This window comes from Ceraceosorus guamensis, assembly GCF_003144195.1.
Source record: "Ceraceosorus guamensis strain MCA 4658 unplaced genomic scaffold IE81scaffold_122, whole genome shotgun sequence".
NCBI lineage: Eukaryota > Fungi > Basidiomycota > Exobasidiomycetes > Ceraceosorales > Ceraceosoraceae > Ceraceosorus > Ceraceosorus guamensis.
The window spans coordinates 1-23,417 of record NW_020290117.1 but is presented as its reverse complement, the minus strand read 5'-3'; the positions used below and the strand labels follow the sequence as shown (position 1 = coordinate 23,417).

Sequence of the window (23,417 nt, the reverse complement as noted above, 5' to 3'; positions counted from 1 at the left end):
CGTCACGAGTCTCGATGGACGAGGGACGAGGCATCGTCATCATGATTGCCCATCCATTGCGACCCAGATCTTCGGCTACTCTCACGACAGCGTGCAAAGGTCGCGAGGGTGGTGACCTTGATGCTGTTGTTCCCAAGCAGCGTGAAACGCCAGTGGTGAGTCACGAGTGTCCCAGGTTACCGCACACGTCCATGAAAGTGAAGGAATGGTTGCGTGCGGGCTCTCGTGACTGTGACTGTGACTGTGACTGTGACTGCAACAGCGGGTTAGCTTGCATGGCCGTGTGCGTCTTCTGCGCATGAGCAGCTAAGGGATGCAAGCGTCTTGTTGTGCCATCAGCAGCAGCAGCTTGCGTTTCGCACGTCCCCCACGTCCCCCACCCCACGTCTTCGCCTTTTTCGATCTCCGCCACAGCTTAATTCTTCGACGGTAGGCACAGCAATGCGAATCCTCACATCCTGCTCAGACCGACGCAAAGCGCGAGCAACACGTTGATGTGGGCCTCTCATCGCTTTTACGGAAGGTAGAGTCGATGCTGCTTCCCTTTCACGCACAGATTGGGCATCGAAAATCCCAAGCACGAAGCACGAATGATGCCTTGGCGATGCAAGCGCTTGTGGGACCTGCAGCGGCAAGTCGCAGCTTCGATGCCTGCATCGCCAGCCAGCCAGGCGCAGCCAGCTGAGCAACGGTAGTGTCGTGAGCATGACCCCGCTCTCGTTCCCTCTCTCGACCGGAGCGTATATGTACGGCAGATGGAGGCACGGCTTTCAGGTACTGGTACAGCAGGTATGGGCTTCAGATAGAAGAGTACGTGCATGCATGCATGGCAAGCACCCTTTTGTGATTTGGCCTGCTTCGTGCCGTCCATCAACAGCTCGCACGCAGACTCACAACTTTTTGACTTGCGCTCGTATCACGACTCGATCGGATCGTCAAAAAGGCAGCTGCGCACCTCAATACTGAGCTGCTCCGCCACCACGATCATCCGTTGTAAGACTGCCTTCTTCGTCCCGGGTGGTGCAAGTCAGAATGTCCTTCTTTTCAAAGCCTTTGAGCAAAGGTAAACCGGAAGGACAGCCAGAAGAGGGTGCTGCCTTCCTCGCCCGGCTTGCTGCGATCAAGTTCCCACCAGAGGCCACTGCGCAGCCTCGCGACGATGTCGACTCTGCGTTGTCTCCAAGCCTGAAGGCGAGTGAGCCTACGGGTCTTGCAAGTGTCTAGCGATGCTGCTTAGCTGACATCCTTGCAACATCTATAGCACGAGGAAGATCTGCGCCGCGTATGGGCTCAAGCTCGCACGAGCCTAGAGATCAAAGCCTTGGCTCCATGCGTCGGCCTAGTCGATGTGCATGGCGAGGCAACCGCGGACGCCAACGGATCCATCTTCAAGACACGAAGACGTCTGGTCGAGGCAGATGCATCGAGTCAGCAGCCCAAAATTGTCGCTATTCCCGGTGGACCACGCACCAATCCCACACGCACGGATGCTCAACACGTGCTCCCTCTGCCTGAGTCGGATCGCCGGCCGCATGGAAGCCCCGCCGTTGCGAGTCAAGATGAATTTCGTGAGGCTTTCAACATACTGACCGAGAACGCCTTCGCGCTGCTGCACGAAAAGGACTGGCAAGGGGTGCTCGTCGCCGGCGGGTCGGTGCTTGCGGCGCTTACGCCGCTCCCACAAGAGTGCAAAAAGTCCAGACGCGAACTACGTCGTTACTTGCACGAACGTGGGCCCTGCCGTGGCAGCGACATTGACGTCTTTCTGTACGGAATGGCCGATGACGAGACTGCCAAAGCAAAGATCGCTCGCATCGCTCAGCTCATCGCCGACGCAATTCCGTGGGATATCACCTGCATTCGCTCCAAACATGCCATCACTCTGGTAAGCCAGTACCCCCACCGTCACGTGCAGTTTGTTCTTCGACTCTACTCTAGTCCAGCAGAGATCCTGATGGGTTTTGATGTCGACAGCTCCGCAGTCGGTTTCGACGGCAAGCGAGTCTTGGCCGCACCTCGAGCCTTGATCAGTCTGATCACCCAGAGTAACACTGTTGACATGACAAGACGCTCTCCGTCATACGAGGTGCGCCTAACCAAGTACGCGGAGCGCGGCTTTGAGATCTACGTGCCTCATTTGCGCCGCGCCGACATCGATCCCTCTATTTACGAGCGCACACCGCTCGGCATCAAAGGCCTCGCACTATTGCTAGTCCTTGAGAAGATGAGGAGCCAGAACGACAGAGATGCTTTCTTGGATCAGCGCCGCAAGGACAGGTCCCGACCAGAGCTTTCCTGGCAGCAAAAGTGGTCTCGCCAACGCAATACCCTTTCAGGTGATTTGAAGAAGGGGACTGAGCGAGGACAATGGCTTGCAAGCCTTGCAACGTCCAACTACGATGCTCCCAGCACAGCTTTTCACTTGCCGTATGGTCCCAGATGGCAGGCCGCTCGAATCGAAAAGCTGCTTTATCGGACCGATGTTGTATTGAACGCAGCGTGGAACGAGAAGGTGAGTTGGTTGAAGACGCTCACACTCGTCGCTTCTGACTCACATCTTCTCGCAGAACAAACCCCTCCTTGGTCTACACAGACACCCCGCGTTCTTTGGAACCATCGAGGAGTGCATGGAGGACTGCTGCAAGCTTTGCCCGGAAGCGCAGTCCTCGGAGCAGAAAGAAGTCTTTGAAGAGCGGTGCAAAGACTATGTCCGCGGGCGCATTGAGTGCGCACCAATTCCCTGTTTGTAAGCTCCGCATCGTTGCTGTACTGAGAATGCTCCCCTCTGCACAGATTTATCAAGGAGGAGCCTGGACGTCAGCTGATGAGCGGTTCCTTCCAGCCCCTTACCGACGATGACTGGACGATGGTGAGTTGCGGTGGTAGTGGCGCGTCTATAAAACAACAGCCAACAAGACCAATCACGCCTTTCTCCAGCAAGCATACATGACCAGCGCTCAAATGATGATGAAAGCTGTGCTGGACGGGGATCTCGAGTGCATACATCGTTTGTGCTCAGGAGGCGAAGATGCAGCTAGGAAGGTGCTGCTCAGCCGTGATCAATCGGGTCGGACCCCTTTGCATCTGGCCATTCTCGAGCGAAAGACCAAAGTCGCAGTCACACTTGTTTCGCTTGGTGCCCGTCTTACTTCCCGTCTCGCAGATGGCAGATCGGCCTTCATTTTAGCTGGTAAGTGCGAGAAGCAGGTCAGAAGCTCTGAAATCACTCACAAATGCTCTTTTTCGAGTTCGATAGCTGAGCAGGGCAACGCCACCGTTGTGCAATCCATGCTCATGAGAAGCAACGCGAACGAAGCTGCAGCGTTGGAAAAGGATGCCACGAAGAAGAAGCGCACACAATCGGCCTCCGACGATGCAGCCCAGATAGTCAAGAAGCAGAGCGAGGAAAGTGATGCTGAAGATGAGGCTTCCGACGACGGAGATCGACACTCTGCGAATGAAGACCAGGATTCAGAGGATGACGAAGCTGTGCTTGTCAAGCGCCCAAACAAGTCGAGGAACGAGGAGGTTCAACAGGAAGGTATTCCCCAAGAGGTCGAGACACCAGATGTCATCGCGCTCGAGGACTACGCTTGGGATGTGAGTTTGAAGATCCGCGGCACATGTCGCCACAACGCTGACAAGTATTCTCGCACACATTCTAGACTGGGCTGCCTGCCTTGCATTACGCTGTGACGAGCGGAGACCCAGAAACAGTCAAGATATTGTTGGACGCAGGAGCATCACCGAACATGGCAGTAGCTGGGGTGCATCCTCTCATGGCTGCTGTGCTAATTCCGGAAGACGAAGCTGCAATCGTAGTGATCAAAGTTTTGCTAGCAGCCGGCTCCTCCAGCTCAAGGATGACGCTGCACAAAGCAAGTCGCAATCAAGTCAAGTCGACCATGCTTGCGTTCACGGCTTTCGTTCTGGCAGGGCGTCAGCGTTTGGTAGCAGCATTGCTGGAGCTGGATGCACAGCGTGCCGAATTTGCAGCCACCTTTGCACTTTTTCAAGGTCGTTCTTACAGCGATTTCGCTGTGACATCTTCGCTGAGCCTCGCCCTCCTCACCGGTCAGCTCGGAACGGCCGCGTTGCTACTAGCTGCAGGTGCCAAAGCCCACATCACGGGCGAAGAATATGGGGCCGGCCGCAATTGCTCGCTTGTGCGGAAAGACAATTATAATTATGTACAGGTGCGCAGCTTTGCCACGAAGGCTTTGTCTTGGTGACAAATGCTAATGAGCCGCAGTTTCTGTCACATGCCAGGCTAGCAGCCTTGTCACAACAATCCAGCCCCTCGCAGCTTCGCTGCTGCAAGCCAATCTGGGCTTCTACCTGCTTCTTGCTGCTGACAATGATCTCCCTATCACCGCTCTGCCTCACATGATGCACCTCGGTATCACTAAGATAGATGAGGAGACGGACCAGCCTGTCAAGCCCCTCTCCATTCTCGATGAGTTGGATGGCTTGATTCCGCCTGGAGAAGACGAGCGGAATGCTGTACCGAATGCGGAAAAGATGGAAGGCCAGCCTCAAAATTTGTACGAGTTCGCCCTCCGAAGCGCGCAGGACAAGGCGCGACTTCTCTCCCCGAAGAAGCAGACTCCATCAAATCATCGAGCCCCGCTTCTGACATTTGTGGCAGAAGCGCGAAGAGCAATTTTACAGAGAGGCGCAAAGCCGTGGTCAGGTCTCGTTTTCGAGCCGCCACTCAAAGATGAAGTGCAGTCTCAATATTTGCGTGGACGTAGACGGCTCTTTTACAACTCTGCGGACGCGAGCAAGAAGGTAGTCGATGACTTGCTCTCCAGTGCTGACTCGCTTGGAGAGAGTCAAATCCAGTTCTATCTGCTCAATGGCGGAACACACTACACGATGCAGCGCAATTCGCAGCCCGTTGCTGTCGCCCAGATCGATACCTGCCGCCGGGTTTTCGATGCAGTAGTACGCGGAGAAAATGAAACAGTGACGAAATTGTTGCAACGAGAGGTTCCCGCAGCGATCTGCTACGGTCTGCGAGGCCCGAGCACCAAGCAGACGCTACTTGATGTTGCAGTGGGCTGCAGCAGGTGGCAAGTCGCCCAGACCATTCTGCGCATCAGCGCTCAGCAGTTTAAAAGGTCGGAGCAGCCCAAGACTTCTTACTCGATGGGTTACAATTATGATGATAGTGGTGAGTCTGACTGGTGCAACTCAGATCGAAGGCGCTACTTTCCCGCTTACATGCTCTCATCCAGACGATGAATCGAATCTCGACATTGTTGAAGACGAGCCCAAGAAGCAACTTGATCAGGTTGACGAGGATGCGGCAAAACCGCCTCAGAAGAGTTTGGAATCCCTCACATCTCCGACTGACCTCGTGGACAACATTGACTGGATTCCGGCGGTCAAGCGCGCCATCGAGAAAGATCCCGAGTCGACAGATCGCATCTGCGAGATGGTGACGGCAGTCTCTGCAAGCACCAAGGGTGAGCATAGTCCTCAGTGGAGCTGCAGATCAAGGCCGAACTTTTCGCTGAATCTTCTCGCGGCCGTTTTGCACAAACGAAGACCCGTTCTTGGAAAGTAGTGGCGCCGGTCTCGTGCTGGGTCTTTCGCTCGCGCTGCTTTGCGATAAACCGACATTGTTCAAGCACTATTTGGTACATGCAGGTTGCTCATTCGAACAGTTGAGGGTACTGCTTCGCACGACACGGTCGTATCAGACCGCCGCCAGTGCCCAGCCAGAAAGCGATGAGGAAGAGGAAGGTGATGAGATCCTGATTGCGCAAAGCGCGAACTCTTACTATCCAGGGCTTCTCGTGCACGGAAGGCGCAAGCGTGATTGGGCCAGAGAAGGTCCGACCAGAAGCAGCATGGGAAATGCTGCAATACTTCCGTCACGTTTGCTCGAGCTCGCGAGCAGATATCAAGCGCACGAGTGTATCAGGTGGCTGGCTCAAGATAATTACTCAAACGTTCGTTGCCTATTGTCGGCGCGTATCGAGGCCATCAAGAACGATTTGAAAGAGGGCCTCGCGGACGGCGATGCGCAGCGTAAGCTTCACACAGAACTACGATCGCTCGCTCAATTTGACTTGGAGTCCGAGCAGCACTTGGCTATGATCATAGGCGCCACTGTGGACGACGTTGATAAGTATCTCTCGCCAATCGGAAGCGCCGCATCGCCCATCAGACCTAGCAGGCGCTTGGACACTTTCGAGTTGCTGCATCAGCTATTTCCCTCTCTCACACCCTCGTGGGTGGAGTCACCGCTACGCGGCGACGTAGATTCAAAGTTTGCTCCGTACTTCTATGTGTTGCGCGAGTTCCTTCGCAAGACGGAGGTCTCAGCAGAAGATCTTCGCTGCTTCAAGAACGAACTGGAATGGCTGGTCAAACATGGCACCGACCCGCTCGCAATGGATGATGAAGGGTAAGTCTATGCACGTTGATCTTTGTTCGTGTGCAAAAGAGCTCAAGAGGATCCTTTACGCTATCCCAGTCTAAATGCTCTCCACACACTGGTACGAACCGCCATTCCTGGTATTGCTTTGCAAGCATTTGCTGCGATGCAGGATGCGCTGGGCAGAGACGTCATCTGTCATCTAGTGTCGCAAAGTCCGCTTTCCGGGCCAAGACGAGGCAGCACACCTCTGCACGAGCTTCTCTCGTCCAAACATCTCGATGAGCTGCAGGACGGTCAGAACATCAATTCGTCCAGCGTAGCGAAGGACGGCCTAGCTGCGGAACTGCTCGCCTTGCCCGACGAGGCGGTAGCCAGAGCTCTGAAGACTAGAGACGTAGCTGGCTGCACGCCTCTGGCTCTCGCGATCAACAATGTGCACGCTGTTGGGACCCGCACCCTCTTGTCTAAGTGCAAAAGTCTCGATTTGCTCGACCTTTTGAGATGGGAGGATGTGGTGGGAGATCTGCCCGGCGAGAAGCTGAGGCGAAAGATGATTCAGCGATCAGTGAATCACGAAACGACAGACAGAAGCATCCCTCGCTGGCCTGATGTTTGCGATCTGCGAAACGGAGTGCTGAGTTGGAAAGAGTATCAAGAGCGCTTGGCCGCGCGAGGCAAGGAGGCGCTGCACCGCAACGTGCCAGGGCAGATCGCAGATCTGAAATCTGCCCTCGCACTCTCACCTACTATGAGCCCTGAACTATCGAGCGCATGCGGAGCAATCATCAACAAGCTCGAAGATCAGCTTCAGCAATTTGGAAGCGCAGAAGCCGACCTGAAAGACTTTGACGGCGTTCCTGGCCTGGACATCGTGGATCTGGTGCTGCAACACACGCCCAAGGGATCTCCTCGAATCCTCATACCAGCGTCAGAAGTTCAGTATGCCACCAAGGCTTTACTCGATAAATCTGACTGCCGCTACAAGGTGTCTATATCCGACGAGCAGGACTAGACTCAGTCTTAGCTTGTCGGTCATGTCGACCGCGCCACGATGATGAGCGAGCAAGCGCCCTCCTGCTCCGGCTCGCTGCGGCGGCAGATCGCCTGATCCGATAGTGTCGAACTGCTAAGTAGTGTGCAGCATTCATGGGAATTCGCCTGGTTCTGTGCCGTTCCCCCATATATGTCGTGGTATGAAATTGATGGCATCATCAGTTGCGAGGGTGATGCAGTTGTCAGCCGGTCAAAAGAGTGCTGAGTGTGGTGTCGGGATAACGTGTCCCGAACGACCTCGAGTTCAGCCGAGGCACGGCAGTCACATGCACGATCAGACCACATATGCGCAGCTTGAGCCAGCTGCGGGCGCCACGCAGTCGACTGCAGCAGCGCAGACCCTCGTCTAAATATATATGTGCCATGCCATGCTGAATTGCTGGTGCTCAAGTCGCCTTGCATTTCGCCCCCGCATCAATCGCGGCATGCAGGTCAGCCTACCTGGCTCGTGCACCTATAAGCAATAAGGCATCAAGCAATCACTTTTGGGTCAAGCGCAGACTTGATTGCTGCTGCACGGCAGCAGCGCGTGTGAGATCCTCAACCTCGATCCTCTGCTGCGATGTGTGCGGCAGACTGACGGCTGATTGCATATTGACGCAGAATCATGCATGCATGTAGGCAGCCATGGTCACCGCGGCGGAGCAAGCAGCAGCATATGCTGTGTGTTGAGCGCGCGGCGCGCGGGCGCACGGACTCGTTCTGCGCTGCTGCTGTGCACGCTGTGTGCGCTGGTGCGATGAGATTGCTTGCGGATCAAGACCCTCTGCTTTCCGCCTTCTGCTTCCCTCTTGACGATGAGCTGATCTTGATGCAGCACGAGCTCGATCTTGATGTAGGCACGAGCAGGCTAGCATATGCTGCTGGTCATGATCGGTGCGTTGTGTGAGCTAGGCGACGTGCATTGCATGGGAGGCGTCTGCGCTGGCGCCAACTGCAGCACGCAGGTGCATACGGGGTTGACTGCAGGAACTTGACGATGGTGCTGCGAACAGCAGCGACAGGCTCTGAGATATGTTGGCATCGAACAGATCTTCCGCTCAGCGTGTGAGGTTGTCCTCTCCTCGTGACGCTCACCGTCATCGACATCGTCGCGAGACGCGCTCTCTGGATTCTCAAGTGTGGCTCGCTCTTCTAAATCTCACACTCAAGCGATTCTTACAATCTAAACCCGTCGCCCACCTCAACCTTATCTTTTGCGGCAGCGTCCAGCTCAAGATGTTCCGCACTCCCATTGTCCAGCGCGTAGCGCTCTCTTCACTGCGATCTCGGGCATTGCCAGGCAGCAATGGGATCGCCAGAGCTGCTGGTCTGGGCGTGGCTGCCGCTGTCAAGTCTGCAAATCCAGCCTTCAAGCGATTCGACTCGAGCGCAATTACCCCTGCGGCTGCAGTTACCTCCTCCGGAGAGTTCGATCCTCATGCCGTCACTGCGATGGATAAGCAGACTCCACCAAAGCCAGGAGATGACTTCAACGTAGTCATAGTAGGAGCGTGAGTCTCGCACAGCAAGGCTCGAAAATTTGCGAATTGCCTTGCCTCCTAAATCTAGCGCGCCCTCCCTATCGTAGCGGAAACATTAACTTCGGATCGGACGAGGGACCTTGGAACCACAGTTTCCGTCTCGAACACAAGCTCGGCCCTCGTCTTAAAGTTGTGGCTCTGATCGACCCCTCAGCAGCACGAGCCGACGCAGCACTACAGATCAAGCGCGACTCGTTCGTGCTGAGTGCATACAAGGATACGATCGTGTACCCCACGATGAAGGACTTTATCGACAAGCACAAGCCAGAGCACGCCCCTCGGTGAGTGTTTGAGCTATGATGTGAGCTCAGTATCTGCAAGGCGCTGATGAGCCCTCTCCAATAGCGCCATTTGGGTCGGCTCACCACCCGCTTTCCGTGGACGCGAGGAGCAGGGACGCGACGTCGAGAAGCAGATCATCGACGCATTCCCTAATGTAGGAATCTTCATCGAGAAGCCTGTCTCGACTGGACCAGTGGACCAAGCGCTCAATGTTGCCAAGCGCTTGGTAGACGCTGGCAATATTGTCAGTGTCGGCTACATGCTTCGATACCTCAAGGTAGTGCAAAAGATGAAAGCGATCATCGAGGAGAATAACCTCAAGGTGATGGCCACCAACGCGCGCTACGTCATGGCTTACGAGCATACTGCCAACTTCCACTGGTGGGACAAGGCTCAGTCGTGCGGTCCCATTGTGGAACAAGCGACGCACTTCTGTGACCTGTCGCGATACTTTGGAGGAGAGGTGGATCTGAGCACCGTCATGGCGCATTCGCTGGAGCACTTTGAGCCTGCTGGCCAGCTTGCCAAGGTCCCAATCGCCGAGGACAAAATTACGCCCGACCAGCGCATTCCTCGTATCACATGTGCTTCTTGGAAGTACGAATCTGGCGCTGTCGGCTCTTTGACCCACGCCGTCGCCTTGCACGGTTTCAACTACGCGACAGGTGAGCGTGCCGCCCCCACCACGAGTGATCGAGTATACTTTGGCTGACATGGCCTCCAATGCTCTCAGAATTGGACGTCATCTGCGACGGATACAGCTTGAGACTCGTGGACCCATACAATGCCCCTGTCTTGTACCTGCGCCGACCTGGAGATGATCACGAAGAGGTCATCAGGTACCAGAACGATGACCCATTCTTTTCCGAGGTCGCAAACTTGATCGACAACATCGAAAAGGGCCCAGGCTCTGCGCCTATCCTCTCTTCTTACGAAGACGCCGCCATGACGTATGGTGAGTGCGGCTAATCCCCACGACGCAAAAGACTCGACGAATTGACCAAGTCTCCCTACCTCCAGCGCTCACTTGGGCCATCCGTGAGGCTTCTGAGCGAAAGTGAGTTCCGCCGCGCAACTCCCTCTTCACTTGGAGTATCTTTTCGAAGCTCACATGTAAAGCCCTTCCTCACAGCATCAAGAAGCCCGCTGCATAAGAAGATGGAAACAAATCCCTAGAGCCCGTGAGGCGGCGTTGTAGCTTCAAACGGCCACAGCCTCGACGTGGACCGAACACGGTCGAATGCATGCACGGTAACCACCCACATTGCAATCATCAACGCTCAGCAGCGATGAGGTCTTGGATTTTGAGGTGATGTGATTGAAAAAGTGGAGATCGTGGCAAGTACGTGATACACTGAGTCGGACGAGGGACGGACGAGTCGTACACTTCAGGCAAGCCGTATTTGGCCCTCTTGCCTCTTCTGATACGAAGCGCGTGCAAAAGTGCCGAGAAGGTACACGGTCCTGATGAGGGTGATTGCCGTCAGGAAGAGGAGCAGATTGAGCGCTGGTGGCATCGAGGCTGCGCGCAGGCCCGTAGTGTTGTACAATGAGTACGCCCAGGCATTGCGAATGGGTCGAGGCAGGAGACGGAAGCTCGCTGGTGTGCCAATGTACGTGCCAAACACCTTCTGTTGGCACGCCACATCGATCTGCATGTGTTGCCTGAGAAAGAGAAGAAGCGGGCAGTGTGAGTGCATCTGGGGGGGAAGATTGAAGCTGCGCGCGTCTCGGCGAAGCGCTAGCCACGCACCCTTTGCAGACGTCGAGGACCAGAGCTCCTCGCTTGTCCAGCGTCTTGAGGCCCAGACGGTCCTGCGTATACAGCGCAGTTTGCTTGAGCGGGATAGGCTGAGCCTTTGGCTCGTCTGCGGTTTCCGATTCGGTCTGGTTGTACAGGGGATAGGCACCGAACCAGCTGCTCTCCTTTGGCACAATCGTCTTATCCTGACTGAATTGAAGCAAAACCAAGGATTCCAGACTGATGATCTGCTTCTTGTAGTCCTTGTTGATCGAGACCTCGTTGTTGATGTCTTGAAGGAAACGGTTGTGCTCCAAGTAGGCTGGATAACCCGTCTCGCTGCGAGGATCACGGTAGAATTGAGCGCTCACTACATTCGTTTGAGCGTAGTCGGTGTACACTCCACCGCGAAGAGCACCCTCGGCAAGGCGACAGAGCAAGCCAGTGCAAGCTGGAAGGTCGCTAATGCCCTGTGCGGTGTGTGAGAGTCACGCACGAGGCGACACGGAAGTTTTCAGCTCCATGGCCAGCCAGATGGGTGCGCGCGTGTGAAAGTCGGGGCGATAACGATCGCTGGACAGACCTTGCCTCTGAACACGACGCTTCTACCGAGACTCACATTCTGAGGGCTGCCAAAAGTGACCAGATTTCTCACCGGAGGAGCGTTCTGGCACCTCTCCACGTACGCTCTCATAAACAGACCGCCTTGACTGAATCCGATCGCGTCGAATCCATCCTCTAATTCGGGTACATCTTCGATCTGCTTGCAGATCAGTGGCAGCTGTTTGCTCAAATCGCCAAAGAAGCCGGCCTTTTGGTCAGAAGAGAGATCGTCGCCTACGTGCGCTAGGTGGACGAAAATGCCTGGAAAAGCGTCTTTGAGGGATTGAGCAAAAGATTGCATGCCTTCGGAGTAGGCCGAGTCTCCTAGACCGTGCCAGATGACCACGGGGTGGTAGGATGGCCCGAATAGTGGCGAAGCTGAGGTCGTTCGAGAGAAGCTCAGCACGCTCGCGAGGACGAGCCATAGGCTGGCGAAGCGTTGAAGTGTGACCATGGTGATGCTAGAGTGGGTGCGAGCGCAGCTAGACGAGCTGCAGGCAGGAGCTGATGATGATGATGGTGAATGAGACTGCGCGTGCAAAGCTTGGACCACCGCGCATGCAATCACGAATGTGAATATGATGTGAATGGTGGAGTGCGGCATGACGGGAGGAGGCAAGTGAAGCATGCAAGTATACGTACCGGCACCCTCACGACGCTGCTATTGCTGACGAGTGACTGAATCCTGCATGTGTGCTGCAGCTGCTGCCGCTGTTGTGGCTTGCGCATCAGCCGTGAGTCACGATCGAGTGCTGTGAGTGCAGCAGCAGCAGCAGCAGCAGGCACTTTACTCGTGACTTTCATATGCGATGCGCTAAGCGTGCATGCTGGGGTGCCGCGCACACGCGGAGATGAGGATGAGATTTGTGATTTTTGTTTCTGAGCAGCAGGAGGTACCGCCGTGGCGGGGTGGAGATGGGGAGGGTTACTGTAGGGTGCAGCAGCAGAAAGGGACGTCATGTCTTGTTGGCGACGACGGGCGGCGGCGGCGGCGGCGGCGGCGGCGGATGCACAGATCTGGAAACACGAAAAAGAATTGTCCGAAGGGGCCTGGGAAAGCGTCGAGTGAAAGTGCCAGTCTCTTTCTCTTCTCTAGCCTCTCCTCACCCTATCAACCTGCTTCGTGCTTCGCCTCCAGGTCCATTCATACGAGGCCTCTGCTCACTCACACCAAGCCTTCCACTCTCACCCTGCCACGACGGAGCAGATGAGTCAAGGTGCTCGAAGGACCGGACCTGCCCGTCCACGTCCTCGACAGCCCAGATATGCATCCACCTACAAGGGCGGGGATCATCCAGATGGCAAGCAACGACTCGGCGATAGATCCGGCAGGCAGGCTTCCAGCGGCGGTGGCACCCAAGGTGACTCTCGAGAACGACGTGGTCAAGCAAGCTCTACTGACGAAGGGCGAGCGGAACAGCGTCAGGGGGAGGAGGAGCAGGACGACGATGACGACGACGACGATGGCATTGCTTTCGGCTTGACGGACGCCTGGCGAGGCTTGACGAGCGGTCACGCTACGGCTTATCACATGGCCGTCCTAGCTCTCTTGAGCGCCTTGGGCCAGGGTCTGGTACTTCCCAGCGTGTACAGCCTCTACACGTTCCTCATGTGTCGTGTACACGCTGCGCGTACAGGACAGCAAGCGCCCGACCACCAGAGAGCAAACGAATTGCTCACAGGTCTCTGGAATGTCTCGTCAGCCACGCTAGCGAGTCCAGAGCTGCGCCTGCTTGAGAAAACAAGGTCTTGGTTGCCGCCCACCCCTCATCTGCCCACATCGTCCGCCTGCTCCGATCCATGGGTGCCCCAAGCCACGTCTGCCTTCTCAGCGAGTATGGCCACAACGGGCGCAATACTGTCGCTGATTCTGCTGGGAAGAGCGACTTTTCTATCCCGCCGCTTTGGACGAAAGCCGATTTTGCTCTTTTCCAATCTGGTCATCGTCTTTGGTTACGCGACCTTTCCTCTGTCGCCCAGACTGACAGCTTATCTAGCACCCGCACTGGTCGCGCTTGGGATCGTTGCCGCCGAAGGCAGCGCCGGCGCTCCGCAAAGGATGGCAGTGCAAAATTACGTGGTGGACTGCACAGGCGAAGCGGCGAGAGCAAGCGCGCTGAGCTTCATCGAAGGTTTTGGTCAATTGGGCGCTTTTCCAGCCGCAACGTTGGGTGGATGGCTCGCTGCTGCGACAGGCCAATTCTTTGCGCCATTCTACGGCGGTATCGCCATGTTCTCCACTGCAGTGCTCTATGTGCTGCTATTCGTACCCGAAAGTAAGAGAAAGCATGTTCACACGTTCATCGATGATTGGGAGCATCGCGTGGGCGGCTCGGACGAGAGTACAGCTGGAGCTTACTCAGCCGAGAGGGAGATACATGAGGAACAAGACCAAAGGAACACGTCGAACGTCTCGGCGGGTAGTCAGCAACAGGGCAGCAATGAGCAGCGCAACTGGAGAGATAGCAGACGAGCATCTACATTCAGTTTTCTCACCACCTCGTCTACGGCAGGAGCCGCGCAGCGTCTAGCGTCGAGTCTCAACATCCTTAGTCCTCTCGGCATCTTTATTCCTCGGCGCAGACCCGACAAGACGTGGGATTTGCGCTTGCTCAACCTCGGTCTCATTACAGTATTCGACGAAGCCTTTCAAATCTTCATCGTGCCGCTCTTGCTGCTCTACAACTCGGACAGCTTTGGGTTTGACGTTGTGCAGAATGGCTATCTGGTCACCCTCATCCAGGGCACACGCGCCATTTACCTCACGCTCATTTTTCCTCGCTCAATCGCGTGGGCTCGCAAACGTGTGGCACGGCGAGCCAAGAGCAAGCGCGAAGCCCACGCTCGAGCTGCATCCGGCGAGACTACGCCATTGTTGCGTCAAGACGATGAGGAAGAGGATAAGGAAAGCTATGGCAAGCTGGACTTTGTGATCCTCTTGGCATCCTATCTGGTAGCCGCGACAGCATTTACGCTCATCGCGCTCGCCAGACGCTTTTCTCATTCCCACGCCGACTCTACGACTTTGCTTTCGAGCGCAACGCTCGCACCTGACATTCCGCCATGGAGGCTATTGATCCCAGGCGTGATCATGCTGGAATTGGCTTCGGGGACCGTTTCCGTTCGGACAGCCCTGGTGGTCAATACCCTCCCATCTTCAGAGCAGACCAGAGCGATCCAAGCCAACCAGATTCTTAGCACCATCGTCCTCACCCTAGTACCCTTGACAGCCTCGGCAGTGTACAGCTTCGGTCTCGAGAAGGGTCACCCAGAAGCGGTCTGGCTTGCCAAAGCGGGCTGCGCTTTGGGAGCTGCCCTAGGCAGCTTGGCTTTGTTCTGGACTCATCGCCATAGAAGCGGAGGGGAAGAGCAGGAAGATGCAGCACGTTCGCGTCATTGATACCTCGGGCAATGTGAAGGCGATGGCATGCGTTGTGATTGCAGTGCGAGGGCGTCTATTCGTCTTGCGTGTGAGTTCCTGGATGTCCAGCATCGACGACAGTGGTGTCATAACCTAGCCTCGAAGCTGGGTCGATGTGCGTACCACGCATCGAGCACTGTAGCGAGATGTTCGCCTGAAAGCAGGGGCGCGAAAGCGCGAATGAGCGCTGTGCATCAAGAACGCGTAGCCAGACGTCTGACTCACCCAGCTTGTCCGGCTGCTCTTGCACCACGAGATGGTTTCCGGGCATGATGTGGCTAGTACCGCCCCAATCCTTGATATCCTCTACAAACGTGATGTCCGCAAAGCCGTCGGTGATCAGGTCCGAATTGCCCATGAGGACGGCGTGAAATTTGCAAGTGTGCCGCTTGATGAGACCGGAAGCGTAGGACAAGGTGGATTGCCAACTTTGACCAAACACTGCCGCTTCCCTGGCTCGATGCATGGCTAGCCGCACGGCACCTTGCGGCGCGGAGATGGGATCCAGAGGTACTAGACCATGTTCTACCATTGCTTGAAGCGCTCGAGGATGCCACTTGCTGAAGAAAGGTCTGGACTGGAAATATCGCATCGCTTCTTGCCTACGATGATCGTCATCAGGGAAAGCGAAGGTGGGACGTTGGGAGGATCAATGGACCAAGAATCCCCTGCAGGACAAGACCTTTTTGGCTCACCTGTCCGAAAAGACGTCGCGTCTTGCCACTGTTCCCTGAGCCCGAGCGTTGAACTCGGGCTTGGGTCGCTTGCTGAGCACTTCGGGCCGCAGAAGAACGGGATCGATAAAGATGATTCCGTCCAGCGCCGTGGGAACGGCTGAGGCCAAGCGAAGAACTGCGGAGCCGCCTGCACTCGAAGAAGGCGGAGCAGGTGGAGCAGACAGTGTTAGGATGTATCCAGCGCAAGCATTCATCCTTCAGTCTGTAGTCTCGAAACGGGCCATCGAGATAGACTGTCTCCACGTACGATTGTGACTCACTGTAGCTATGTCCGATGCCCACTATGGGTCTCGTGCCTGCAAAACCTCCCCTCTCTTTCCATCTCAGCACGTCCGGAGCAGCTTGTCCGGGCTCTGGCAAGTGATGAATGAGATTCAGGAGATCTCTCGCTTGATCGCACCAAGACGCTGCCCGCGTCGCAAAGAGTCACAAACGAGTCAACGATACGAGGTCATGCAAAGGGGTCCGCGGAGCTCGACTGCTCACCTGAAGGGCCCAGCTTGCCCTCGTTCACCACACCCGAAAAGCCAGAGTCGATGGTATCGAGCGACCAGATCTCAGCTATGGGCGTGCTGGAGTGGTGTATCAAGGCTTCCAAGCACGGCTCAAACGTCTGAAAGTGCCAGCAGCCAGTCGTCCCGTAAGCGCACTGCTCTGTGGGACTTTGACGACTTGTAATGCATGGGCTATGCTATGCTCTGTGCGCCCTGCTCACCTCCTTGTGCATGCCATTGGCATGAGCAGCGATAAGGATCAGTCCATTCTCTGGCACCTCGCAGCCTCTCCTGCACCATCTCTGCACCACATTCCAAAGAGGTGTCGACTGTTGTTCCTGTGCCAACCTCTGTGCTGTCTCATCAGCCTCCCGCTCCGACCTGGCAGGAAAGTAATCCTGTGCAGAAAATCCTTTCCAGTGATCTTTCCAACGCCCAAACTCTTCCTTGCGCAATCGTCGCTCGTGCTCCTTGGATGTGGGGAGGGTGGGACGTGTCAAGGCTGGAGCTACGCAAAGCGTGTGGGCGCGAGGAAATGCGGCGGGCAAAAAGTGCGTGGTTCGCGTCCACTCTTTGTACGTCGTGGTGATGGGCGGTGTTGGGATGGAGGGAGATGCGTTGGCATCGCCATGCAAGGGCGACTTGAGCAGCGGGAGCAGCAGGTAGGGAGGAATGGGAACCTCGACGCCCAACGTCTGGCTAGCATCGAGCGGCATCTTGATGGGCACAACACGTCACGTGTGCGCACGAAGAGATGGTCCAGGTGTTAATCCAGATTCTGACTCTTCATTCAGGGTGCTTGTTGGTGAACTTTTAGACCTGCACGAAGCATAAAGATGATGCTTATTCCCTTTCGAAGATCGGCTTTGGGTCTGCTCTGCCCTCGAGCAAGGTCTGCTGTCGAGATGGGGTGTGGGTCAGGGTGGTGGTAGTGGTGCACGCGGGAAGAAGATCTGATCTCCGTTCCTTTCACGCTGGCACTCAAGACTCGTCAATTATGAAGTGTAGCTGCAGTCCTCTCTGTCTCAATCACGTCATGAATCAGAATTGAATCGGGCTCAGGTACTCACGACTATCGATATGGGAATCTGGACGTCGCTGGCCTCTCGCGTGAATGGGACCACCACTTGGGTGAATTCACGTTTTGATTCGCAAACATTGACCGCATCTTCCGGCCCGACGCACGCACGCAATAAAGCCATGCATGCATGGCATGCAGTCTGAGTCTTGAAGTCGATATCATTCACCGAATCGCGAGGTGTGAATCGGACATTCATATTCACGATTCACAATTCGCAATTCGCCATTCACGATTTGGTGATTGCAGGCGGATATCGGCGGTGGAGGTTGTTGTTGTTGCGTACGAGAGTGATGAGTATCGCGCGTCATCACAAAAAGTTGTGAATGAGGTTGGCGAGAATCTTCTCGACGTTCACTTGCGGGGAGCGCCCCTTGATCGGACTTTCCACCTCGCTGCTGCTGGATATGATCCAAAATTTTGGGTCGCAGTAGTCGGTAGAGTCAAAGTCACAACAGTCGAGTCGCTTGTGCGTGCGTGCGATCTCATGTGCGCAGCCACGAGTGCTCCCCCCCCCCCCCCCCCCCCCCCCCCCCCCCCCCCCCCCCCCCCACACCCCCGCGCGGCATCGAGAGTCCCGAAGAGTGCAGTCACAAGTTTGCTGACAGATGCACGCTATGCTGACAGCTTGATTGCGCGCTTGGCCGAGGAGAGCGAGTCGCAGAAAGTCGATCGTGGCATGCTGTACCTTGTAGATCTGGCTATAAGCTGCCAGACAGCTTCAGCGATCGACGCAGGATCGATCAAGCCGAGGAACAGACATGTGCACGCCACCTGCTGTCATGTCACCTGCCACGATGCAAGAGGCATGGCACACAATGACGCGAAGGGATCGGCGATTCGGTGGGGCGCCCATGCTGTATCGCGCCTCGTGAGGAATGCCCATGCTCGCGGTGGGTAAATGGTAACAAGTGCGTGGTGGATATCGCAGCCACCCACTTAAGTCAAAAAGAGATTCGTGACTGATGTGACTCACGACTGTCAAATGTCGCGAGTGTCAGATGTCTCAGACGCGGCAAAGGCAAATACATCGCCAAAACGACAGGCTACAATAATTGGCAGACTTGTGAATGTTATTAGCGAATTGTCATCTATGTACTCCGCGTCCTGACTCTGACTCTGACTCTGACTCTGACTCTGACTCTGACTGTGCTGGTTTGACTCAGGCTCATGACTGCAAGACGATCGACCGACCGACTGAATTGTCGCAGCGCCGTGCGGTTGAAAGTTTGCCCGAAGACACCGCGCCGTACAGATCGAGCTACAGGAGGTTCACCCGCCACTGCTCTCGTGCCCATGTTCGGCCCCGAAAGGGAGGCCTTTTTTTGCACAGAGGATCATCGGTTCCGTTCGAGTCATTGCATGGGAATCGACGAAGGTCATCGTACTCCATCTCTCAAAATTGCATCTTATGCTTCACAGCCTTGCACCTGCTTGCCACATTTCACTGAATCGCGCGCTTCGTGCTGATGCTCCTCGGGATAAAACAAGGGCAGCGCTTCCTTTGCGACATCGTCGGATAGACAAAGAGCAGACCATGTCACGCTCGAGATGTGAAGCTGCGAGTCAAGACGGTCCAGGCAGTCCCAGCAGCAACGTCGCTTTTGCCCCGCACCATCCTCCGGCATTCTACGCGCCAGCCCGGCTGAGCACTAGCGACTCTCCCCCTTCAAACACTCGCAAGCACGCGCATCGATCGAACTCTTCCTCGATCGACAGCACATCTACTCGACGCGATGCTGCTCAGGCCGCTTCAAGCCAGGCAGGCTTCCAAGCTGAGAACGTGGATGGGAAGGACACGAGCAGAGTCGAGATTGCGAGCGGGAAAGAGGAGGAGGGGAAAGCGGAGCAGCACAGAGGTCTTGCGGCTGCTCCAAGCGCAGCTTTGACACAGACACGAAGCGAACCAGCTGCGATCTACGTGGAGTGGGCAGATGGCGATCCCGAAAATCCCTACAATTGGTCTTTCGGTGAGCTCTCTCTCCATTCTCGCACGAACCGCAGGCGAAGCGCAGCATCTTCTCATTGCATCGCGTCTCGTTTCCAATACCGACTTGCTGAACCCTTCCTGGCACCTTTTTCGCGGGGCTCATCGCGCTCGCGCTCAATCGATCTTACTCAGGTCGAAGAGTGATGATCATCTGCATCTGCATAGGTTTCAGCGCCATTACAGCCGTCAACGCCACAGCGTACGGCACGACCCAATCAGGCGCCCTCGTCGACCTTAACACGACGACGGAGGTGTACTTGCTGGGCAATACGGCATACCTCTCTATAGGAATCGCCTTTACGCCTTTGTTGCTCGCACCGCTCTCGGAGATATATGGTCGCACACCGATCTACATGGTCGCCGTCTTTCTCAATGCGTGAGCAAACGGAGAGAGACGGTGCACATCTGCCAACGAACCTACTGACTCGTTTCTCTTTCCCCTTTCGCTCGTGCCGCACCCTCATCAGGGTTATGTTCATCCCGCAAGCTCTCGCTCCGAACGTGTACGCCATCATTCTCAGCCGGTTTGTGCAGGGCATGGCAGCCAGTGTGGGCAATAGCATGGGTGAGTGTCGCCTGAGCACGCTGCGCACCGCTAAAAGAGCTCGATGCTGCCCTGCTGACACGCGTCGCGGGCGACGGCCTCCCATAATAGTCGGAGGAAGTGTTTCAGACGTCTTTCCAGCTTCAAGCCGTGGTATACCCATGGCCATCTTTGCCCTAGGCATTTTCGTGAGTGGTGTGCAGCTTCGACGTCGCAAGCTTGCGCAGGATGCTCACAGCGAAAGCGGTTTCGGGCCTTGCGCAGGTTGGGCAAGGGATAGGTCCAGTGGCGGGAGCGTACACAGCGGAGCACGTGGGATGGCGAATCACATTCTGGTGGCTTTGCGCCATGGCCTTCTTCTCCTTTGCACTCTATGCCATCGGTCTCCGAGAAACAAGAGGTCCAGTTCTGCTCAGTCGCAAGGCTAAAAGACTGACAAGGGAGACGGGCAAATTGCACAGGTGCAGAGCGGATGACGAGAGGTCCAGCTTTTGGACGGCTGTAAAGATTAGCCTGTGTAGACCTGCCGTCTGGCTCGTCACCGAGCCCATTGTCTTGTTCTTCAGCACGTGGATAGGTGCGTCGGGCTGAGTCGGATGAAGCCGTCGCAGCCGAATTTCTGACTCTCGCATCTCTCTTCACCCTAGGCTTCTTGTGGGGTACTCTCTTTCTATTGCTCCAAGGTACTCCCACCGTCTTCGAAGCGTACGGCTGGTCTGAAGCAGCTCGATCTTCCGTCCTTTCGGTGCTGGGACTAGGGGGCATCGTAGGTTTCTTTGCACATCTGCACCAGGAAAAGCTTTACAATCGAGAAGCTGCCAAAGCTGCGCCCGACAAACCTAGACCCGAAGCTAGGCTCTATTGGAGCTGCGTCGGAGCCGTGCTTGCTCCTGCTGCTATGTTTGGATTCGCTTGGACAGGCGTGAGTGGGCTTGAATCGTTGCGTGTGCTGCCATGGTGCTGATGGCTGAGAGGCTCATCTGCGCTGCACCTACAGCAAGCTTCGGTCCATCCGGCAGTACCCATCGTGATGCTCGGCATCTTTGCCTCGGCCATCTTCCCCATCTACTTGGCAGGTGCGCGTTGTCGAGCGACCACGTCTTCTAAGATGCATGAAAAGCCAGCTGATTGCCCCATTCCACCTTTCGCCCAACATCGCAGTGTTCTTGTACTTTGCCGACGTCTTTGAAGCTTACGCATCTTCTGGCCTCGCAGGTGAGCGGCCTTTTCCCCGTCCGAAGATTGTGCGCCTTGGCGCTAGCTTTCCACTAACATCTGCCCACGATTTCTCGCAGCCCAATCTTGGTTGCGAAACGTCTTTGCTGGTAGTTTTCCGCTCTTTGCTCCAGCCATGTACGGCAATCTGAGGCCGCCCGTCGCCTCGTCGATCTTGGGCGCCATTGCAGCGATTCTGGGTCTGTGTCCCTTTTTCCTCCTCTTCTTTGGGGAGAGGGTGAGAGGCATGTCCAAAGTTGCGCGACAGATTGCGAAAGAAGAAGAGGAAAGGCAAGAGAGCATGCAGCAGCAGAGGGAAAAGATGAGGAGATGGCGGGAGAGACAAAACGAAAAGGAGAGGAGAAAGATGCAGAAGGAGACATTAGCTGGTCAGAGGCCGATTGTGCAAGGCGCGACTCCTCACACTGTCTCCGAGACCAGCACGGCTCATGATGTAGAGCGCGATGCCGAAGTCAAGCCGCCGGCTTGTCCTGACAAGGAGGTGCAACATTCTTTGAAGGCTTGACAAGTCTGAAGGTCACATGCTCTCCTGTGAGGAAGACATTTACGCACCTCTTTGCTCTCAATCATATCGTCATCGTAGCCCGAGTGCGTGGGACACCAGCACGTCAGCTGACGTGAGCGTTTCAAGAAACGATCGCCTAGTCGCGGCTTGAGGCGCAGGATGTACACTGCCGCCACGGATCGTGATGGAGAAGAAGCGTGGATCTTGCTCAAGATGGCCATTTTCGGTTGGACCTCGACCGTGACCCGAACACGAGCCTGCTTGATGGGATGGTACAGTCGTGAGCATGTACTGACTGTGCATAGCCACGTGCCCATAAGCAACTTGCCTGTATAGCTTCGCTGCTTAATTGGCTGCACGCCTGCGCGCCCTAGCTGTGCGAGGTTGGCGCGAAGACGAGACATTGAAGAGCGCTTTGAAATCTTGATTGGTTTCATCTGCATAGCTCTGCATGGGCTATATAGCTGCATGGCTGCGCCGGTGCAAGCCGCGTGCGCCACACCAGCACGTCGCAGCAAGGGGCACTATGGTGGAAAGGTGAGCGCCTCAGCTGCCGCGGTGCGTGATCAAAACAAGGTGAGACTGAGGAGTCCGAGGCGTGATGCACGCACGCGTTCGCGCTGTGTCATGGTGTGCTGTGGTGTGCTGCCGCGCGCCTGCCTTCCTCAGTTGCGCCTGCAGCAGCAGCAGCAGCAGCTAGTCAAGAGAAGAGTTTGAGTGAGTGCACGCAAGGCCTCGAGATTTTTTTTTTGTTTGGCATCAAGTGTAGTGCACGCGCAAGAAGAAAGCGCGCTGTCTGCTGCGTTGCCATCGGCTAGCGGGTGTGCTTTCTCTGGCGGCGCGGGCAAATCTTGCAAAAGCTTGCAACGATGGCATCGACGTTCTTTGCACCACCGCAATCATCGCTTTGTCCATCAACTCTCATCCCTGCATACCTTCTCATCGCACATTCCCACACCGCTTCAGACTCTACAGCACATCATGAAGGTGGGTCAAGATGCGAGCATTTGATTGCCCAACCATACGGTCACAAGAATCTTCCCTTGCTGAATGCTAAGAGCCCGCTCCTTCATTTTGCAGCTTTACACCGATGCCATTTCCGGCGACGAGCTCGTCTCTGATGGATACAAGATCAGCGAGGTGGATGACGTGGTGTACGAAGTGGATGCCGCTCAGATCGTCGTCAAGGAGGGCGATGTCGACATCGGTGGAAACCCTTCTGCAGAGGAGCAGGCGGAGGCACTCGAGAGCGGTGCTCAGACTGTCATCAACGTCGTTCACACTTTCCGCCTGCAGAACACCACCTTCGACAAGAAGTCCTACCTCGCACACCTCAAGGTAAGTGTCTTCCCCCTTTCTTTTCCCCGGTGATGTCTCGTCTGGAATTGTACAAATCGCGCCCATGCGCCGCTAGATATGGGTGGTGCTGTTGCCGAGCACCATGATCAGTCGGCTCGCACTCGTACCCGAGAGTTGCTGAGAGGCGACGGCGAAGGCATGCCAAGCTACATTGATTCGGCGTCGACACGGTCCAGAGGACACTTGCCACTCTGGCAATTCCACAGGGCAGCAGCAATCACAGCGCTCGCGCAACCGAGGTGCTGCATTTTGCTGACCACTGCCATTCCTGTCGACCTGCGGCATTCGCAGGGGTACATGAAAGCCGTCAAGACTAGATTGGCAGCGGAGAACCCCGATCGCGTGGACGCGTTCGAAAAGGCTGCCGGTGCCTTTGCAAAGAAGGTGGTCGGCAACTTCAAGGGTAAGTGGTCCAGGGGGGTGGGGGGGGGGGGGGGGGGGGGGGGGGGGCTGCGGAAGG

The 23,417-nt window shown here is 55.9% G+C and overlaps 7 protein-coding genes across 7 annotated transcripts; 5 read left to right on the top strand and 2 right to left on the bottom strand.

Annotated features, from left to right (window-relative positions):
- Positions 1-1,032: 1,032 nt before the first annotated feature.
- Positions 1,033-7,615, top strand: IE81DRAFT_343392 (hypothetical protein; the record flags this gene model as incomplete). The annotated part of the gene is made up of 11 exons (XM_025515737.1): positions 1,033-1,218; positions 1,262-2,512; positions 2,568-2,746; positions 2,794-2,869; positions 2,938-3,190; positions 3,257-3,600; positions 3,666-4,196; positions 4,270-5,176; positions 5,241-5,471; positions 5,554-6,418; positions 6,488-7,615. The coding sequence occupies 11 exons, from the start codon at positions 1,033-1,035 to the stop codon at positions 7,401-7,403; spliced, it is 5,739 nt and encodes a 1,912-aa protein (XP_025366529.1). The 3' UTR covers positions 7,404-7,615.
- A 1,117-nt stretch (positions 7,616-8,732) lies between these two features.
- IE81DRAFT_338475 (hypothetical protein) lies at positions 8,733-10,538 on the top strand (the record flags this gene model as incomplete). The annotated part of the gene is made up of 7 exons (XM_025515544.1): positions 8,733-8,778; positions 8,838-8,937; positions 9,015-9,248; positions 9,313-9,914; positions 9,983-10,204; positions 10,270-10,306; positions 10,382-10,538. The coding sequence occupies 7 exons, from the start codon at positions 8,733-8,735 to the stop codon at positions 10,401-10,403; spliced, it is 1,263 nt and encodes a 420-aa protein (XP_025366528.1). The 3' UTR covers positions 10,404-10,538.
- Positions 10,539-10,549: 11 nt separating this feature from the next.
- On the bottom strand, positions 10,550-12,196 carry IE81DRAFT_326620 (alpha/beta-hydrolase). Its single transcript, XM_025514867.1, has 3 exons — positions 11,610-12,196; positions 11,003-11,460; positions 10,550-10,914 (listed from the first exon to the last, which is right to left on the bottom strand). The coding sequence occupies exons 1-3, from the start codon at positions 12,045-12,047 to the stop codon at positions 10,638-10,640; spliced, it is 1,173 nt and encodes a 390-aa protein (XP_025366527.1). The 5' UTR covers positions 12,048-12,196; the 3' UTR covers positions 10,550-10,637.
- Positions 12,197-12,602: 406 nt separating this feature from the next.
- On the top strand, positions 12,603-15,088 carry IE81DRAFT_326619 (MFS general substrate transporter). Its single transcript, XM_025514866.1, has one exon. It carries the CDS (start codon positions 12,801-12,803, stop codon positions 14,991-14,993), a length of 2,193 nt encoding a protein of 730 aa, XP_025366526.1. The 5' UTR covers positions 12,603-12,800; the 3' UTR covers positions 14,994-15,088.
- On the bottom strand, positions 15,047-17,323 carry IE81DRAFT_32513 (alpha/beta-hydrolase). Its single transcript, XM_025514424.1, has 6 exons — positions 16,467-17,323; positions 16,238-16,364; positions 16,012-16,158; positions 15,710-15,878; positions 15,240-15,616; positions 15,047-15,168 (listed from the first exon to the last, which is right to left on the bottom strand). The coding sequence occupies exons 1-6, from the start codon at positions 16,959-16,961 to the stop codon at positions 15,101-15,103; spliced, it is 1,383 nt and encodes a 460-aa protein (XP_025366525.1). The 5' UTR covers positions 16,962-17,323; the 3' UTR covers positions 15,047-15,100.
- Positions 17,324-18,720: 1,397 nt separating this feature from the next.
- Positions 18,721-21,689, top strand: IE81DRAFT_326615 (MFS general substrate transporter). The gene is made up of 9 exons (XM_025514865.1): positions 18,721-19,293; positions 19,446-19,689; positions 19,781-19,878; positions 19,969-20,045; positions 20,122-20,434; positions 20,505-20,779; positions 20,855-20,933; positions 21,019-21,072; positions 21,153-21,689. The coding sequence occupies exons 1-9, from the start codon at positions 18,861-18,863 to the stop codon at positions 21,596-21,598; spliced, it is 2,019 nt and encodes a 672-aa protein (XP_025366524.1). The 5' UTR covers positions 18,721-18,860; the 3' UTR covers positions 21,599-21,689.
- An 890-nt stretch (positions 21,690-22,579) lies between these two features.
- IE81DRAFT_350224 (translationally controlled tumor-associated) lies at positions 22,580-23,360 on the top strand (the record flags this gene model as incomplete). Its single annotated transcript, XM_025516497.1, has 3 exons — positions 22,580-22,585; positions 22,679-22,936; positions 23,249-23,360. Coding segments are annotated over 3 exons (376 nt in total), but the record flags the coding sequence as incomplete, so codon positions are not given.
- Positions 23,361-23,417: the final 57 nt, after the last annotated feature.

Bases quoted from the DNA above. Each gene is read 5' to 3' on its own strand.
- IE81DRAFT_326620 (XM_025514867.1), bottom strand. From the start codon at position 12,047: ATGGTCACACTTCAACGCTTCGCCAGCCTATGGCTCGTCCTCGCGAGC. The intron at 11,461-11,609 runs GTGAGTCTCGGT...CACACCGCACAG, and splicing joins CTTTTGGCAGCCCTCAGAAT to GGCATTAGCGACCTTCCAGC. The intron at 10,915-11,002 runs GTGCGTGGCTAG...TCTCTTTCTCAG, and splicing joins GTCCTCGACGTCTGCAAAGG to GCAACACATGCAGATCGATG.
- IE81DRAFT_326619 (XM_025514866.1), top strand. From the start codon at position 12,801: ATGAGTCAAGGTGCTCGAAGGACCGGACCTGCCCGTCCACGTCCTCGA.
- IE81DRAFT_32513 (XM_025514424.1), bottom strand. From the start codon at position 16,961: ATGCCGCTCGATGCTAGCCAGACGTTGGGCGTCGAGGTTCCCATTCCT. The intron at 16,159-16,237 runs GTGAGCAGTCGA...CGACGCGGGCAG, and splicing joins GGGCAAGCTGGGCCCTTCAG to CGTCTTGGTGCGATCAAGCG. The intron at 15,617-15,709 runs GTGAGCCAAAAA...CGATCATCGTAG, and splicing joins CGCGACGTCTTTTCGGACAG to GCAAGAAGCGATGCGATATT.
- IE81DRAFT_326615 (XM_025514865.1), top strand. From the start codon at position 18,861: ATGTCACGCTCGAGATGTGAAGCTGCGAGTCAAGACGGTCCAGGCAGT. The intron at 19,690-19,780 runs GTGAGCAAACGG...CACCCTCATCAG, and splicing joins GTCGCCGTCTTTCTCAATGC to GGTTATGTTCATCCCGCAAG. The intron at 20,780-20,854 runs GTGAGTGGGCTT...CTGCACCTACAG, and splicing joins TTGGATTCGCTTGGACAGGC to CAAGCTTCGGTCCATCCGGC.